Source organism: Heterodontus francisci, chromosome 15 (assembly GCF_036365525.1).
Source record: "Heterodontus francisci isolate sHetFra1 chromosome 15, sHetFra1.hap1, whole genome shotgun sequence".
Lineage (NCBI taxonomy): Eukaryota > Metazoa > Chordata > Chondrichthyes > Heterodontiformes > Heterodontidae > Heterodontus > Heterodontus francisci.
This window is the reverse complement of record NC_090385.1, coordinates 19596621-19615520: the sequence shown is the minus strand read 5'-3', so window position 1 is coordinate 19615520 and position 18900 is coordinate 19596621. Positions and strand designations below refer to the sequence as shown.

General features: G+C 40.7%; 1 protein-coding gene across 2 annotated transcripts; it reads left to right on the top strand.

Moving 5' to 3' along the window:
- The first annotated feature begins 1682 nt into the window (after positions 1–1682).
- Positions 1683–18673, top strand: LOC137377848 (uncharacterized). 2 transcript variants are annotated; one of them, XM_068047919.1, is made up of 7 exons: positions 1683–1766; positions 4162–7135; positions 7943–8093; positions 13668–13817; positions 15794–15912; positions 16781–16835; positions 17790–18673. In XM_068047919.1, the coding sequence occupies exons 1-7, from the start codon at positions 1756–1758 to the stop codon at positions 17906–17908; spliced, it is 3579 nt and encodes a 1192-aa protein (XP_067904020.1). In that variant the 5' UTR covers positions 1683–1755; the 3' UTR covers positions 17909–18673. The 2 variants fall into 2 exon arrangements, with proteins under 2 accessions (XP_067904020.1, XP_067904021.1); XM_068047920.1 differs by having other exon boundaries at positions 17795–17875.
- The last annotated feature ends 227 nt before the right edge of the window (positions 18674–18900 follow it).

The window sequence follows — 18900 nt, the reverse complement described above, 5'->3', positions numbered from 1 at the left end:
TGGATACCTAATGCATCCCCACTAAATAGTGGGATAAAAACACTGAGGTAAAATTGAATTCACCTCAGTACTAATATCAGTGCTTTTATGAATTATTAGTGATTAATCAATTACAGTTCCACAAACATTACGAACTAAGGGATTAAATAGCGGGATCCGGGTTTTTCTTCAACTCCTTTCGGCACCAACCGACCAGGGGAAACTGCGCACACAGTTTTTATGATGTTAGGAGATACAGTGAATATCCCAAACAATGAATGTATACAGTATACAATATACTATGAATGCATACAATATCATAAACTATGAATATATACAATATCATATAATGAATATATTTAACATCATAAAAATATCATAAACCGGGAATGCATACACTATCATATAATGAATATATATAACATCATAAAATATCAGAAACTATGTCTGTATACCCTATCATGTACAACGAAAGTATACAATATCATATACAATGAATGTATGCAATATCATACAATATCATAAACTATGAATGTATATTATCTTCCTCTTTGGCCTCCTTGTCTCGAGAGACAATGGGTAAGCGCCTGGAGGTGGTCAGTGGTTTGTGAAGCAGCGCCTGGAGTGGCTATAAAGGCCAATTCTAGAGTGACAGACTCTTCCACAGGCGCTGCAGATAAAATTGGTTGTCGGGGCTGTTACACAGTTGGCTCTCTGCTTGCGTTTCTGTCTTTTTTCCTGCCAACTGCTAAGTCTCTTCGACTCGCCACGCTTTAGCCCCGCCTTTATGGTTGCCCGCAATTGCTGGCAACTGACTCCCACGACTTGTGATCAATGTCACAGGACTTCATGTCGCATTTGCAGACGTCTTTAAAGTGGAGACATGGACGGCCGGTGGGTCTGGTACTAGTGACGAGCTCGCTGTACAATGTGTCCTTGGGGATCCTGCCATCTTCCATGCGGCTCACATGGCCAAGCCATCTCAGGCGCCGCTGGCTTAGTAGGGTGTATATGCTGGGGATGTTGGCCGCCTCGAGGACTTCTGTGTTGGAGATATGGTCCTGCCACCTGATGCCAAGTATTCTCCAGAGGCAGCGAAGATGGAATGAATTGAGACGTCGCTCTTGGCTGGCATACGTTGTCCAGGCCTCGCTGCCATAGAGCAAGGTACTGAGGACACAGAAACAAGAAATGCTGGAATCACTCAGCAGGTCTGGCAGCATCTGTGGAAAGAGAAGCAGAGTTAACGTTTCGGGTCAGTGACCCTTCTTCGGAAGGGTCCGAAGAAGGGTCACTGACCCGAAACGTTAACTCTGCTTCTCTTTCCACAGATGCTGCCAGACCTGCTGAGTGATTCAAGCATTTCTTGTTTTTGTTTCAGATTTCCAGCATCCGCAGTATTTTGCTTTTATATTACTGAGGACACAGGCCTGATACTCGGACTTTTGTGTACCGGGTCAGTATATACAATATCATAAACTATGATTACATACAATATCATACACAATGCAAGTATAAATATTAAATGCAATATTACAAACTGAATGTATACAATATCATAGACAATGAATGACTTGTTACTTCCTGCAATTTGAAATTGGCGCCGGCTGGGGACGGAGAACTCGCGAGAGCTGGAGCGAGACTGGCGGGGGGCGGGGCGTCAGGTTCAAAAGCGGCGGTTTGCCGGCGAGTGTTGGCATTGCTGAGGTAGTCCGGAGTCCGGGCAGCTGGAGTGGGACACCGGCACCAGTGGGCGTGAACTTAACTGGCAGGCCGATGTCGGGGAGGTTTGTATTCTGTTGTTTTTCTGGGCCACCTTGACGTTGTTTTCGGTTACTGGAGGAGGGGGTGGAAGCTGCCTCTCACATTCCGCTAGGGTCTGTATCTCACTGGCTACAAAACACTTGGGAAATTCGTCAGCTTGTGACTAGATATTTGTATTAATCTCAGTCTTTTCCTGGAACCTTGGGGTTTGGCTGCTGGCCTTACTCACTTTGCTGTGTCTTGTTAGTAGCCCTTCAATGGCAGAGGAGGGTCGTATTGGGGAAAGACAAGTTGGGACCAGGAGAGAAACTCTCAGACTCTGACCTTAGTCATGGTCAAGATTTTTTTTTCTTGCGGCCATTGAACGTTTGGGATACTGGTCATGTTTGAATATCAAGGGGGTTTTTTTGTACCAATATTATTGGATGTGTCCATCTCTTTTAATAACTTTTGTAAGCTTGGGTGAAGCTGACTGCCTTGTGTTTCAGAATGTAAATTGCATTTTGCCCATTAAGCATTTCAGTCTCAACAATGATCAATGAATGAGTTGAATGTATATGGTGAAATTGGGACAATGCTGTTATGTAGAAGGAGCCTGATTGTAATGTGAGAGCAGTACTGATGGATCTGCAGTTGAGATTGTGTTAATATTTATCTGATTTCTTGATTAGTTTGATATCTTGATTGCATTAAATCATTGTAATGCAATTAAATTACCATGTGATTTTGTTTCTGGTGATTGCATCACTTTTAATTATCCTTTCCAACTGAGTCCAGCTCCTAAACCATCTCCAAATTTTTTTTTCATTTGTTTGGGGGATGTGGGTGTTGCTGGCAAGGCCAGCATTTATTGCCCATCCCTAATTGTCCTTGAAAAGATGATGGTGAGCTGCTGCCTTAAACTGCTGCTGCCCTTTGGGTGTAGGTACACCCACAGTGCTGTTGGGGAGGGAGTTCTAGGATTTTGACCCAGTGACTGTGAAGGAATGGTGATATAGTTCCAAGTCAGGATAGTGTGTGGATTGGAGGGGAACTTGCAGGTGGTGGTGTTCCCATGCATCTGTTGCCCTTGTCCTTCTTGGTGGTAGAGGTTGTGGGTTTGGAAGGTGCTGTCTAAGGAGCTTTGGTGAGTTGTTAGTGCATCTTGTAAATGGTACGCACTGCTGCTGTGTGTCGGTGGAGAGAGTGAATATTGAAAGTGGTGGATGGGGTGCCAATCAAGTGGGCTGCTCTATCCTGGATGGTGTTGAGCTTCTTGTTGGAGCTGCATCCATCAAGGCAAGTGGAGAGTATTCCATCACACTCCTGGCTTCTACCTTGTAGATGGTGGACAGGCATTAGGGAGACGGGAGTGAGTTATTAGCTGCAGAATTGCCAGCCACTGCATTTGTGGCTGGTCTAGTTCAGTTTCTGGTCTGTGGTGCTCCCCCGGGATGTTAATAGTGGGGGATTCAGTGATAGTAATTCCCTTGATGTTCAACAGCATATGGTTAGCAGTTTAAGGTGGTACAGTGGTTAGCACCGCAGCCTCATAGCTCCAGTGACCCGGGTTCAAATCTGGGTACTGCCTGTGTGGAGTTTGCAAGTTCTCCCTGTGTCTGTGTGGGTTTCTTCCGGGTGCTCCAGTTTCCTCCCACAGCCAAAAGACTTGTAGGTTGATAGGTGAATTGGCCATTATAAATTGCCACTAGTATAGGTAGGGGAATATAGGGACAGGTGAGGATGTGGTAGGAATATGGGATTAGTGTAGGATTAGTATAAATGGGTGATTAATGGTCGGCACAGACTCTGGGCTGAAGGGCCTGTTTCAGTGCTGTATCTCTAAATCTAAAGAATCTAAAATCTTATTTGAGATGGTCATTGCCTGGCACTTAAGTGGCAAGTAACAATTGTGCCACACATCAGCCCAAACCTGGATGATCAGGTCTTCCAGTATATGGACACTGGCTGCTTCATTATCTGAGGAGTCGTGAATGGTGCTGAACTTTGCAATCATCAGTGAACATCCCCACTTCTGACCTTATGATGGAGGGAAGGTCATTGAAGCAGCTGAAGTGCCTTTGCCTTCGCAGTGAAGTATCATTAGATTAGAATGAAGAAAGACTCTATTCTGGTTTGTCCTGTCTTGCAGCTATTAAAAATTATTTCAGGTCCAAACAATTAGAACATTTTACTATTTCTTAATCAACAAAAATATCAGTTGGCTTAAATTCAATTTATGTAATCCAATATACATAATTCTTTGAGCAAATAATTTTTAGCAAAGAAATCCATTAAATGCTTGAGTAATACTTGCCTTGTGGTCACAAAAGCCTGAGTATACAATTTATTAAAAAAAAAATTATTGCTGACCTGCTAATGTATTTTTTTTTTCTTTATTTCTTCCCTTGCCTCCATGCTGAAATGTCACTTATCCAGACTGAGTTCAATGAGGTCTTCAGTAGCTGCACCAAAACGTTGTGCTTCAACGAATGTTTTTACTAGAACCTCACGGAATGCAGTTACTCCCACAGCTGCTAAGGGGAATAGAGAAGAAGCATTACAATGTAGACTTTCGCTGCCGATCAGAAAAAGTCCCCTTCAAAGCTGCTCAAAAAAGCCACAGACTGTTGGTACCAATAACTTGAAAGCTTCTGCGAAACAAATTTCAAGGGTGCCAAGCATCTCAACTGTCAAAAATAGGCGATTCAGCACAGGCTGCTTGAGTCTAAATTCTACCCAAAAATTGGATAGAAAAATGAATAGCAAATTCAAAATGGCTGCACTCCCAAAAGAAAATTCTCTAAATGCAACCTATTGTCTTCCACCTGCTGATGGCAAATGTACAAGGCAGATTCCTTTAAAAACAAAAGATTTAGATGTGGTAATGATACAACGGTGCTTGCCCAACATCAGTGTTGCTGACAGTATACCTGAACATGAGCAAACCCAATCTGCCCATTTCTCTCTTCCACTTGTGGAACCTAGTAACTTGTCACCTTTATTAACCAGTTTTGTTGCACAAGAATGCCTGCATATAGCTGCTGAGTTAAGCAATAAAAGTGAGACCTGTCCTGCCCATCTAGTTGCAATAAATCCAGTTCCTATGACTAATGTTTCCATAATAAATGAGGAACCTGCACCATCTGACTGTTCTGTATACTCCTGTTATTCAGACACCTCGCCAGCAAAATCTCCAAAAGGTGGCTACACTTCACAATTGCAAGAAAATGGCTTGAAGGATACCAGTTGTCAACTAATTAACGCACTAGAAGCAATACAAACTGAAAGCCCATCTGTTAGTGCCAAGATAAATAATGACTTTATTGAGACTGGAACTCTGCCTTGCTCCTCTACAGGAAATTTAATCCAGTTAAATGAAACTCTGATGCTGAGTGACCTGAATGACTGCAAAAATGGTGTCCTTGATACCCCAAAGCATGATGTCCATTCCAGAAATGGCCTGAGCAAGTTGCCCACTGTATCCAATTACGAGCCATCTCCATGTACAGTCGAATTAATTCAGTTGGATGAAACCATAGTGTTGAGTGTTGCATCAAATACACCATCTTTATGCACAAAGAATGATTCCTCTTGTAAAAGTTCTGTGCCAGCAAAGACTTTGACTGACTGCAAGCCCTCTGTGTCTAGGAGTGACTTGCTGTCATGTGAAGAAACCACACTAAGTGTCAATGAAAATAAAATTGTGCCAAAGCATGGAGACAGTTTTGAAAATGAGCTCTACAAGGCACCTGCTTTGTTAGATGCCATGCCATCTCTTTCTACTGGAGATTTAATCCAGTTAAATGAAACCATGTCTTTGAGAGATGATAAAAATGCAACATTTGATTCATCAAAGCATGAAAGCAATTTTGGAAATGACTGCCAGGCCTCTACTGTATCCAATTGCAAGCTGTCACTATCTGCAGGAGGCCTAGTGCAGTTAAATGGTACCATGATTGTGGATGACCATCAAAATGCAACATTTGATACTTCAAAGCATGAAGGCAGTCTCGAAACTGATAGCCAAGCAACTACTTTGTCCAACTGCAAGCTACCCCCATCTATAGGAGACATAGTGCAGTTAAATAGTACCATGACTGTGGAGGGCCACCAAAATGCAACATTTGATGCCTCAAAGCATGAAAGCAGTTTTGGGAATGACCTCCTGGCAATTGCCTTATCTGATGGCAAGCTGCCTCCATCTACAGGAGACATTGTACAGTTAAATGGTACCATGCTTGTGGATGACCATAATGCAACATTTGATGCATCGAAGCATGAAGGCAATCATGAAAATGGTAGCAAAGCAACTACCTTGTCCAGTTGCAAGAAGCTTCTAGCTACAGGTGATCAAGTGCAGTCAAATGGAATCATGACTGTGAATGACTGCAAAGATGCTACATTTGATGCATCAAAGCATGAAGAGAGTTTGGAAAATAACACCAGCAAAACAAACAATTTTCCCAATTCCAAGCTGCCGCAATCTTTAGGCGGCGCAAATGAAGTAGTACCACTGAGTTTCCAAAATCTTCAACTTGTGAGAAAATGTGAAGGCCATCAAGGAAGTGCTCTAGATTCTATATCAGAGTTGCAGCAAGAGCAGAATGGTGGAAGTAGTAACTCAAAAGATTCAACTTCAACTCTCAATTTAGGAAAGGGGGATGATTCTACATGTACAGAGAAAAGGTTAAATGAAGCAAATCAAGGTGATGGTGACCTCAGCTGTTCTGCAGAATTGCATAAAAGAACTCGGGCTCTGGAAAAGTCTCTACATCTGATAAACCCCTCAGAAAACAAGGAACTAAATATTGGTGAGCATGCAGAATTTATTCATGATCTAGTGAATTCAGAATGGGCTCCCAACTGCATGTCCACTCCATCTGTTGCATTGAAACAGAGTTTTCTGGAATATCTACCACTTGACCATTCTTTCCAGACCTCTTCCTCCACTCTTCAGGATGACTCGCATGGAGTTGATTGCCCAGATAAAGAGGTTAAGACCAAAGATGACTCCAGAAGCTCTCGCGTTGATGTGACCGAAACTAAAACTTGTAGTAGAAAAATTGTAAATGCACCAAGACTTGGAGAGCAATTGCAGCAAACCAAAGTAGCAACTGCAGGTTCCTTAAAACATACGTCCTATCTCCCTGGAGCCAGAAGGAAACACATTAATGAAGCACAGATATGTGGAGCTGAAAAGAGCTCTCTACCTTTTCCTGCTCGAACCTCTAAACTAGGTTCTTCCATTGTAGGAAGAGGAGGAAAACCTCCAATGCAGCCACCTAGTTTTTCAAAGATGTGCCTTCCAAAGCCTCGTCAGACCTTGGGAAGGTTAAGTAGTGTAATGGGGACTGGGCAGAATGCAGGAAATAACCAGATTCCATCATGCCAAGTTGGAACCCATACCAAAGTAAGTGTATTTTCGCAACTACCTGTTACACCCCATTCTGTATTTCACCGAGGTAGCTCACTTGTATGTAGCAACTAATGGGTGCAAGTAGTACAACAATTCATTTGGTTGGTAGCCTGTGAGCAAGGATTGATTTTATTTAAAGCTTCCCAATTTCGGGTGGGGGCAGGAGTATCTGGTTTCTTTTTTTTTTTCTCCCAGAATTGGAATTGATTCAATTGTAAATGAAAATACTACAAGTTACTGAGCATTGGGGCACTAAAAATCCGTTCTCTTTAATTTTACGATCCTGCTTGGGCTTAATAACTAGCAAGAGGGAATTTATCAATGATTAAGGCCTGCATGAAAATTCACTTATCAATGGTCATTTACTACCTTTTTTTTAGGAGGGGGGGTACAGAAGCTGCCAGAGATGCTAAAACTTTTCTTCAAAGGAAAACAGAAAATGCTGCAAGCATCAGCAGCTCAGACCACATCTGTGGAGAGAAACCTGACATTTCAGATTAATTACCTTTTCAGCATGACCTGAAACATTAACGTTTTTTTTTCTCTCTCTCTACAAATGCTGCCTCGTGTATTTCAGCATTTTTTAAGTTTCCAAAATCTCTAGTATTTTACAGTTTGGAGCTTGATTTTGCTAATTGCTTAGTAATATCTAGATAATAGAGATGTGTATTTAATCAAGGATGGCATTTAAGAATAGGGCAATTAGACTATCTATCCTGATCTAATGTACTGACAGGACCTCTGGGCAATATCCCTGCTCACTGGATCAATACTTTAGAGAAATCTCCTGATCTCTTTCAGATGCCTCCTAAAGCAGAATCTAATCAACTTTTGGCGAAAGCTGTCACAAAGATACCTGGATTGAAGACTAGATCTCCACTGGCACTGTCAAAACTACCTGTGCAGGAAACCCAAAAAGCTGAATCCAAACAGGCCGAACTCTTTAATATAGGTAAGCTGTAAATATTGTCGAGTGCATTGATGCACCTTGCTGATTAAATTAGGGAAGAATGCTGAAAACACTACTGAGCTGCTATAGTACTTCATACTTTGTTCACTCATTACTTCCCACTGCAAGTGCAATTTGGATACTAAGCAACCCCCATTAATGCAGGACTAGATGACTTTGTAGATGATTTGTTTTGGGATGTTGTAAAGAGATGTTAATTTTGATAGCCTGTAATAATACTTAAAGTCCTATACAGGAATGATGTGCTTTATTTTTAAAATTGAATTTCTGCTTCATTTCAATGTAACTTTTAACCAAATGGAAGTTAAACGAAGTATGCACAATAGTACTTGATCAAGAAGACAGCATAAAAAGTATTTAAATTAGACTTTTTAAATTTGGTATTGAGGTTACGAGACAATTGGAATAATTATAGGCCATTTGACCCATCTTGGTACATCTATCCAGAGATTCTAAAGTACCCTCACCAATTATTGCAAATCCAGTTGTTTCAAATGATTCCCAAGGTATTTGTCTCCTCTTGAGTCCATCCCATCTATTGCTGTCTAGCCTCTCAAGCCTGTTCTGCCATTCAATGAGATCATGGCTGATCTGTGACCAAGTTCTGTATAGCTGCCTATGCCCCATATTTCTTAGTATCTTTTGGCTAACCAAAAAAAAACTAATTTGGCATCAGTTGCAGTTTGTGGAAGAAAGTACCAAACCTCTACCACCCTCTGCATGAAGGACTGCCTCTGCTTTTTAGACTATGCCCCTCATCCTAGACTCTCCAGATAGAAGAAATAACTTCTCCCAATCTACCCTCTGTTCCCTTTCTTATCTTGAACTTTGATCAAATCCCCCTTTAACCTTTTTAAATGACAGGGAATACAACCTTAGTTTGTGTAATCTCCTCCTCCTTGGAGCCCAGGTATCATTTCTAGTAAATCTACACTGAACACCATCCAAGGCCATTTTATCCTTCCTAAGGTGTGCTGAGCACTGCTTACCAGTACTCCAGGTGTAGTCTAACAAAGGCTTTGTATAACTGAAGGATGACTTCTACCCCCTCTTTTATACTAGTCCTATAGATATAGTGGCAGTTTAATGATCTATGTAGCTGGATCTTTGGATTGCCACTTTCTAGCTTTTCACCATTGAGAGTATCCTGTTCTATTCTTAAAGTCCAAAGTGGATGATCTCTCATTTGTCACCGTTTTGCCTGCTCACTTAAATCTATCTACCTCTAATTTTATGCTTCCATCTATGCAATACTGCCTATCATGGTGTCATTGGCAAATTTGGAAATGTGGCTTTTTAAATCCCATTATCTAAGCCACTAGTGAATAGTTGAGGTTCCAGAAAAGATCCTTGTGGGCACCACTAGTCACATCCCACTAATTAGAATCTGTGCATTGACTGAGCAAAAAGAGTAGGGATAATTGCCAAACCAATAATTTGTCTTCAATTCAGTGAGCCATCTGAATTTACCTTTTCACTAGTTTTAATCTGTCACTTGTCCAAAACCTGCAATTTAATTCAAAGTAATTTTCCATATGTTTCCTGACACCATCCTGACTTGGAACTATATCATTGTTCCTTCACTGTTGCTGGGTCAAAATCCTAGAACTCCCTTCCTGACAGCACTGTAGGTGTACCTACACCACATGGACTTCAGCAGTTCAAGAAGGAAGCTCATTGCCACTACCTCTTGAGGGCAATTAAGGGTGGGCAGTAAATGCTGACCTAGCCAGCAACACACACATTCAGTGAAAGTTTTTTTTAAAATTCTATCTTGAATATTTAATGAATAGCAAAATTGTAACTGAATATGGCATATTTTCTGATCATGCGTGCGCAGTTGAAGTCTACTGTGCAATTGAGGGGGAGGTTGGAAAGAAAGTCTAGTGACAATTCCTTTTTTTTTTTTTTGTTCTTGCCAGAACCCCACAAATGGTTGGCATCTGCTTTGCTATACAAGAATAGTTTTGCTGCCTTCCGCCCCCATCCCCTCAATAGTGGTAGCTGGTTCTGCTTTAAAAGTAGATTTTATTTTTTTTAAAAAGCAAAACTTGCAGTTCACCTTTTACAATCACTGGACTTCTGTTTTCCAGCCACTGAAGTACTTTTGAAATGAAGTCACTATTGTAATATAGGAAACACAGCAGCTGATTTCAGCAATGTAATGGTGACCAGATTTTAGCCAGGATACCAGAGATTTTTTTACATTTCATGGAATGTGGACATTGATTGCCATCCCTAATTACCCTTGACAACTGAGTGGCTTGCTAGGCCATTTCAGAGGGCAGTTAAGAGTCAGCTGTAGGTGTAGAGTCCATGTAGGCCAGACCAAGTAAGGATGGCAGATTTCATTCCCTAAAGGACGTTGTGAATCAGATGGATTTTTGCAACAATTAATCATTTCATGGCACCGTTAGACTAGCTTTCAATTCCAGATTTTTTTTTTTAACTAATTGAGTTTAAATTCCAGCAGCTGCCATGGTGGGATTTGAACCAGTGTCCTCGGGGCATTCGCCTGGCCTCTGGATTGCTAGTTGTGACTATGCCACTGTCTCCCCTGCTCTTTGAAAGAGTGCCAAGGGATCTTTTTTGTCCACTTGAGGGCAGATGAAACCTGACAGTGTAGTATTGCACTGAGTGTCAGCTTGATTGTTATGCTCAAGTCTTTGAGTGGGACTTGAACCCAAAACCTCTGACTTGTGTGCTGCCAACTGAGCCGCGACTAACCATGCAACAAAGGCTTTTATAATCTTTTTTATTTTGCAGCACTTTTCCGGAGTGGTTTTTGTTTATGCACACACTTTTTGCATTCCTGATTTCATCCAGTGGTTTTGGGTGCTAAAAGTGCTGCTTGCCTGGGTGCCTGTAGCTGTCCCTGACTTACTAATGGAGTCTTCAGTTGGCACCATGCATTATTTTGTGGCATCAGGCATTAATGTTTTAGATTGTTTAGTTCCCAAATTCAGTTTGGAAATATGTTTACCACTCTTATGCCCTCACCCCCAACACAACCTGCTCCCGAAGAGTGGTGGAGAATGGGTAGACAGTCGCTGATCAACATTAGTGTTGTCCACTCAGCTAAGGGAGATAAAGGACTGGACAAATTCAATTTTATTAAGACAGTCAAATTTACAGGTCAGTCCAGAGTTGTTTTTCTACATTAAAGGCTACCATTCCAACTCCTCCACTTGTACACTCAAGACTGATAGATTTACACTAGTTAATTGACTTGTGTTACCAAACTTTTAATGCCAAAGAAAATCACCATTCATTAATACTGGGCAACAGCATTGGATTGTAACTGACCCACCTGGGACACGCACACAGATCTGTGTGTGTTCACACCTATTGGAGCCTTTCCTCCAAATCCTCTAGAATATAACAGGACGCAGTTCAAAAACTGCTTCCCTAAGCAGCTCAGTCAATCAAGTTGTGCAAGGTGCTGTTATAAAAGTTTTTTTTTTTTTGATCCTTTAACATGAAGGTGGATTTCTGAAATCCAAACAAATTAATTCTTTCTTGTTACATGAGTTTGGGGTATTACAAATTTCCTGGAAGTATGACTTCTAAATTAATACTGGTTATTGTGTATTTTCTGCTTTTTGGATAGAATTGCTTCTGAGCTATTTTCTGGATTAATTACATCATTCTGTCTGATTTTAAGCACTCCTTGCATCTCTTGTTTCTTAAAATATCGTAGCACACTGATTTTGTAATCTCGTGTGATTGATTCTGTCCTGTTTTATTTCTTAGGTGGAAGAGGAGCAGTGAACATCTTGTTTGTCATGCATGCTTAACTTTCTGTTTTTGTCTTGGCTTCTGACAATTTTTTTGCTGCATTTTTTAGCCTGTGTTGGTCTGCAAGTTTGCTGGTTTATTCTGGCTCAGTTCTGAGTGACTGATCTACGCCATCTGGTGTTGACTTTTAATATGACACCCAGATATTCAGTCCTATCTAGGATCTTTTTTAATCAGTGAATTTTGTTGTAACATTTCATCTTGCCCAATTTAAATGTAGCATTCAAGGTAACTAACAAAATCTTCAGTTAAACTGACTGCTGTGCAGTATCTGGCAATACAAATAGCCCTAATGTGAAAATAATCCAAATGTTGACAGCAGAATTTGTGCATTTCTAAAGGGTCTGGGGTACGATAGTCAGCATGGATATGTTGAGGGAAGGTTGTGTCTGAGTAACTTGATTGAATTATTTTTTTTGAGGAAGTAATAAGGAGGATTGATGAGGGTAGTGCAGATTTAGCAAGGCTTTTGACAAGATTCCACATGGAAGACTTTTTAAACAAAAAAAAAATGTCCATTGGATCCAGAGGAATGTAGCAAGCTGGATACAAAATTGGCTGTGGCAGGAAACGAGGTAATTTTTGTTTTTGCGGAAGTTTCTGTTTCCAGTGTAATTCCACAGTACTCAGTACTAGGTCCCCTGATTTGTGGTAATTAACGATTTGATGTAAATTTTGGGGGAATGATCAAGATGTTTGCAAATATTATTGAGGAAATTGGCTGCGTGGTTGGTGAACAGCAAAGCTGTAGACTGCAGGAAGACATCAATGACTAGTCAGGTGGGCAGAAAAGTGGCAATTGGATTTTAACCCAGAGCAGTGTGAAGTGCTGCATTTGGGAAGGTCAAACAAGGCAAAGGAATAAACAATAAATGGGAGGATACTGAGAGGTGTAGAGGAAGTGAGGGACCTTGGAGTGCGTGTCCACAGATCCCTGAAGGTAGCAGGGCAGGTCAATAAGGTGGTTAAGAAGACCTTTTCCTTTTTATTAGCCGAGACATAGAATATAAGAGTTGAGAGATTATGCTGTATCTGTGTAACTGATTGGTTAGGCCACAACTTGAGTACTGTGTGCAGTTCTGCTCACATCCTTTCTGTAATGAGGTAATTGCACTAGAGAGGGTACAGAGAAGACTTGAAGATGTTGCCAGGACAATAAAATTCTAGCTGAGGACAAATTGGAAAGGCTGGTGGTGGTCTCCAGAATAGAGGAGGCTGAGGGGAGATTTGATTGAGATTATCAAAATTGTGAGGGACCTGGACAAAATGGATGGGAAGGGCCTATATACTTTAGCAGAGGTCAGTGACTAGGAGGCATAGATTTTAAAGTGATAAAAGGATTCGAGGGGAGGTGAGGAAAAACCTGAGGATAGTAGGGGAGGGTGTGGTTCTGGAACTCTGTCTAAAAGCTGGTAGAGGTAGCAAAGCTCATCTCATTTTAAAAGCTGCCTGGATGTGCACCTGAAGTGCTGTAACCTGCAGGGCTACAGTCCAAAAACCAGAAAGTGGGATTAAGCTGGGGGGTTTTCTGGCCATGCAGACGATGGGCCAAGTGGCTGCTTTGCGCTGTAAACTTTCAACTTGGTTGCATTCCGTCCCACTCCCTATCCTTTCACACACCCTTTTGTTCTTCAAACTTTCCTAGTTTATACTAACATTCTTGTTTTTCCATTCAACTTGGCCCTTCAATTTTTTTTCAGCTGGAAAAGACTGTATTCCTAAATTTTGGTATTACCACTTTAAATGTATTTTATACAGGTATGGGTGGCCTTCCAAGTGTCAACAAAAATGGCAACAAATCTTTAGTTTTGACCTCCAAAGATATTGTGACTGGCATAAAACGCCCAGGCAGTATAATGGAACAGAAGAGAAGATTATGTCCATCCCCAAAGAGATCCAAGACAGTTGGTATGAGTTAATTTTTTTCTTTATGGTATTGATGTAAATGTGTAGGCAAATTGTAACTGAAGGATACCTGTTGCACCCAGACCATAAGTGGATGCATTGCTATTGCATACTTTGCTCTATTCCTTGTTACACAGTTCTTAAAATAGAGGTACTAAGAAAAGTTAAATATTTGCAGAGCTTCTTGGGAAAAGTAAGTAGGACTTTCCTTGAGGCGAGCACTCTTGCCATCTGTTTGAGTCTAATATTTTATTAACAGGGTGTATTCACATTTATCTAGTGCATGTTCGGCTGTATATTTGAAATTTTCAAAATTCCTTTTTAGTTTTGCCACAAATTACCCCTGAGGATGCAGGAGTATATGTCCATCAGAAGGACCACTGGAATTTACAGTATATAAACACCAATGATATATTTCATGACAGCATTGACTTGCTGTTGAATTATCGCTAGTATTGAGCAGTATACCTATTTCCATGTCTGGACAATATTTTGAGGTTGATCCTCTGGCCTTCTGTTTTCCATTTGTAAAATAACTACTGTATCTGCGTGGCCACCAATTGCATGGTCTTTGCAAGTGAGTGTGCTGACTTTTTGGGGCAGCTTGCAGCTTTTCTTGGTTTGGCCTTATTTGTAGATTTCTGACACCACATACAGTTAATCACAATTTTATTTTTAAATTGGGGGCAAATTGAGTTGGTGGGTCTTTTTTTTTTTTTTTTTTTTTTTCTTCACTTTATCAAAGGGTACAGGTTTTTTTCTGCTGCTCTAATGTACAGGGTGTGGTCACTGACCTAGAGGACTATTCGTGAATTTGAATCCTTTTTGTGGGGTCTTGGTTCCTGCTTTTTTTTTCAAATTGGTGGCTTTTGCAGTTTAGTTTCATGGATTGCATATGGTTGAACTAGTGCTCAATGGTGCACTTGGCAAATTGTCTCGTGCTATGACCAGGTGAGCAATGTGTCTAGGGGTCTTTTACTATCTTCACCTGGTCTTATTGTAACAGGGTTTAATTTTAAACACACTGTTTTGAGCTCCTTTTTTGTAAATCCTTGTTCAGTTTCCAATTATAAGGCAAAGAACTGAACAGACAGGTTTTCTTTGGTTTAAAGCAGAAAGAGGAAATTCATTAAACCTTTAACTTAAACTCTATTACAGTTCACACCTACGGATATACAACGCACTCATGCTAGCATGCACTTGCAATATAAACATGCAGATAGGAATAGAAAAGAGCAGAAGAAAAGATAAGTAGAACAGTTTGAGGCAATGTCTTGTCACTGTTTCTCAAGTTTGCTGTAGTTTCTCTAGTTCGCTGTAGTCTTTGATTGAAGCTATGGTCTTTCAATTCATTGGGGCCCAGTAATCATAACTTTGTTCATGTAGCAAACCCTTCTCTCTGAGTTTCACTTGTTTTTACAAGATTCACTTCTGTGGGAAGTGATGAAGGCAGAGGAGATCTTCTCAGTCCATGAGCACACTATGTTCTCTCTGTCCTCAAAACCCTTTGGGAGTTCAAAAACTCTGCTATGTAACTAAAACTGGTCTGACCACTTCTGTGTATTGGAGGAACAGGGATTGGCTCCCTTTGTTTCCACATTGTCTGGTATTATGCAAATGTCCTTCCAGTCAGATTAGTTTTTAAAGTTTTAATGTTCATGAGGCAAAATGTGTGCCTCAGTCTTGGCAGGTGGGGTTTTCCTGGCACTAGTTTTCAATTACCAGTTGTTTTGCCCTACTATTTGTTTGCATCCTTGGATGTATCTTGTATGAGGGTGAAGACTTTTTTTATTTCCTGGGGACTGCAAATTTTGTTTTCCGGTGCTCTACTTTGTGACTACTTTTAACTTTCCTTAGGAGTGAGTGCAAAGTTTATATTTAAAAATTACATTTGGTGTTTCTGTATTTTGATTATTGTGCCCTACTTTTCACCCCTCTAAATCCATTCTGTCAAAGCTTACTGGTTTATTTTGCTGTAGGAGAGGTGACTGTCAAATTTCCAAAGAAAAGTGGAACAAAACCACTATCAGAAAACCGTAAGCAGAAGATTGGAGTGAAGGCAGGAGAAAGACTAACTTCAGAACCAAAAGGCAATCTGGTATGCAAATGTGTTTATTTTTAAACCCGCAGTCAGTGACCAAGTGAAACTAAAACTGATGGATTTTGGGACTCAAAGCTGGGAAGACTTTTTCTGTAGATCTTGGCACTTGACATTTATATTTTTTTAAACCTCCATTTCAGTTTTTTTTGTGCAGTAATTAGTCAGTATCTTGACTCCCTTATGCTACACAGTGGCCAATTGTCTTGGCTGCTTTGTACACACACTTTTCCTCATACAGGTTCAGAAGGAAAGAAAGACTTGCATTCATATAGCAGTCGTCACAATTTCAATGTCCCAGCCAATGACTTGCTTTTGCTTTTTGAAGTGTCACTTTTAATGGAGGAAATGCCACAGCCAATTTGCACACAGCAAGTTCCTGCGAGCAGTATTGATGAGCAGGTAGATTTTTTATTTTTTTTTCTCTGCACCCCTTTCCTTCCCCCTCCCCACCCACCCAAAGAGACTGATTTTGAAAGTTAAATTTTGGCCTGCAATTTAAAAGACCCTTAAACCTGTAGAAATGTCACCTGATGCTTCATTTGTCTTTTATCTTTCACCCTAACCCTCACTTCTGCCATCCAAGAAGATTGACATCTGGGCAGATAGACAAGAGTTCATCAGCTGAGGCCTAGTTTACTTGAGTGGGATTTGGGATTTCTCATTCCTAACAGGGGCATCTTCTGTGGCCCCTTCTCAGAAGCATCTACTAGCATCTTTCTTGTTGGCATTCCTCTCCAGTAACATTTCTACACCAAATTTAATGAAGCCTGTCTTATTTTTGTGTTGCATATTTTGCAGTGCTTAAAAGGCTGTACATTCTGAAATGATGGGCTGTACATGTTTAGAATGATTTTTGTCTTTGCAGAATAAAATTGCAGAAGAAGAATCTACATCTGAATCCAAACAGGAGCTTGAAGTGGGTAAGAGTTTTGATTATTTGTGAGAAATAGTCTTTCAAACAACCTCCTTTTCATAAGGGGGAAAGGCAAGTTGCGTTCTTTTTCTGTTGATTGATTGAATGATATGGCATTGAAACAGTCCCTTCGGCCAACCAAGTCTGTGCTGACCATCAACCACCCACCTGTACAAATCTTACACTAATCCCATATTTCTACCACATCCCCACCTGTCCCTATGTTCCCCTACTACCTACCTATACTAGGGGCAATTTATAATGGCCAATTTACCTATCAACCTGCAAGTCTTTGGCTGTGGGAGGAAACTAGAGCACCCGGCGAAAACCCACAGACACAGGGAGAACTTGCAAACTCCACACAGGCAGTACCCAGAATTGAACCCGGGTCGCTGGAGCTGTGAGGTTGCAGTGCTAACCACTGCGCCACTGCCGTGCATTCTCGCAACCCCTGCCATTCACCACCCCCGCCCCCCCCCCCCCCCCCCCCCCCAAAAAAAAAAATTGGAACATGATTCATCTATCAAGTAAAGTGTGCAACATTAACTTCTCCAGCCTGCAGGGGAGCAAAAAGGTTTTTGGATATGTTTCTTTTCCCCCCTCAGTGCTAAAGTGTTGTGGTGATGAAAGTATTTGATCTGCTGAGAAACTTATCACCAGTTGAGCATCAAACCAAGAACAAACGCAAGTATTTTTCAATGGGCAGTCACTCAAACAGAAGCAGATTATATATTTTTTTTGTTCACAACCTACAAAGAAAACTTGACTGAGCAGATCATGTCTCCAAGGGCTCGTGGCCTATCCCTAGAAAGCAATGTTAATGCACAGGGGTCTTCTCTCCAGTCCAGTTAACACTACTTTCTGGCATTGGAGTTGATGGGATAAAAGGAGAAATGTATATAACCTGTTGTGTAAAGGGGTTTGGGCCTGATTCTAAAGAATAAGCTTTTTTTTCTTTCAGCAAAGCTTAAAATCAAAGAGTTGGAGGAGAAAGTTGCAATGCTGGAGCTGGAAAATGCTGCTCTTCGGCAAGAGAAAGAGAATCTCTCACCTGTCCCAGAAGAAGGATCCAACATTTAGTGCCTTGTTTGGGTTCCTTTTGTGAACTGTTGTCCTCAATTGCTTCCCATATACTTGTGTTCTAAACTCCTCCTGTGTTGCACATTTATTCTACTACCTTGCATGCAATTTGAATGTTTGGGCAAAATACTGAATTAGAAAACTGGAGACCAGATTGCATTGTTTAATAGCAGCAAATACAACACTTGTAGAATGCCCAGTACAAAATGCTTTCACGCCTAGACCTTAAACAAACTAAACTTTCAAACATAGCACAATTTTGTTTGCATTTATCAATGATTTCTAAACTGCCTGAATGTCAGACATTCACATGTGTTAACAGAATATTGTGAAAGGTGGATAGGTACACTCTACATGCTTTTGTGGATTCGTTTCTTATAGCCTTTTTTTTTTTTAATACTCATCAATTTGAGTTTACTCAAAATGCGCATCTGTAGATAAACCTCTTGATTTATCAGCTAATTCAGATAACTTTATAATCAGGTTGAATTGTGACCCCAGAGTTGCTGATTCTCAATCTTGCAGTATTACTTGACATTTGAAAATCACGTGTGAAGCCTCCTCATAGTCAATCTACTTTACTTTATTTATGTCTGTGGTAATTGTGTATTTGTGTGTGTGTGTACATCAACCTGTGTCAAATTAATTTTGCAACTTGAAGCTGCCTCAATATTTAACTTGATCTCCCCTGTGCCTTGTTCTTTACTCAGATATATACATGTATATGCATGCTATTTTACTGAAAATTTCTAAAATAAAATTTCAACATCCAGTCATGCTGTCAGTGTCTTAAGATTGGCTGCATCATTTGACTTGATTTTTTTTTTTTTTGACCATGGGTTTTTGTGGAACCCACACTGCCCTCTTTCCACCCCCCCCCCCCAAAAAAAAAAAACAAGACTGCAAGGTTTAGACCTTGTGGTATTCTCTCCCTTTCCTTTTTTGGTAATGCGACATGAAGTCCTGTGACATTGATCACAAGTCATGTGAGT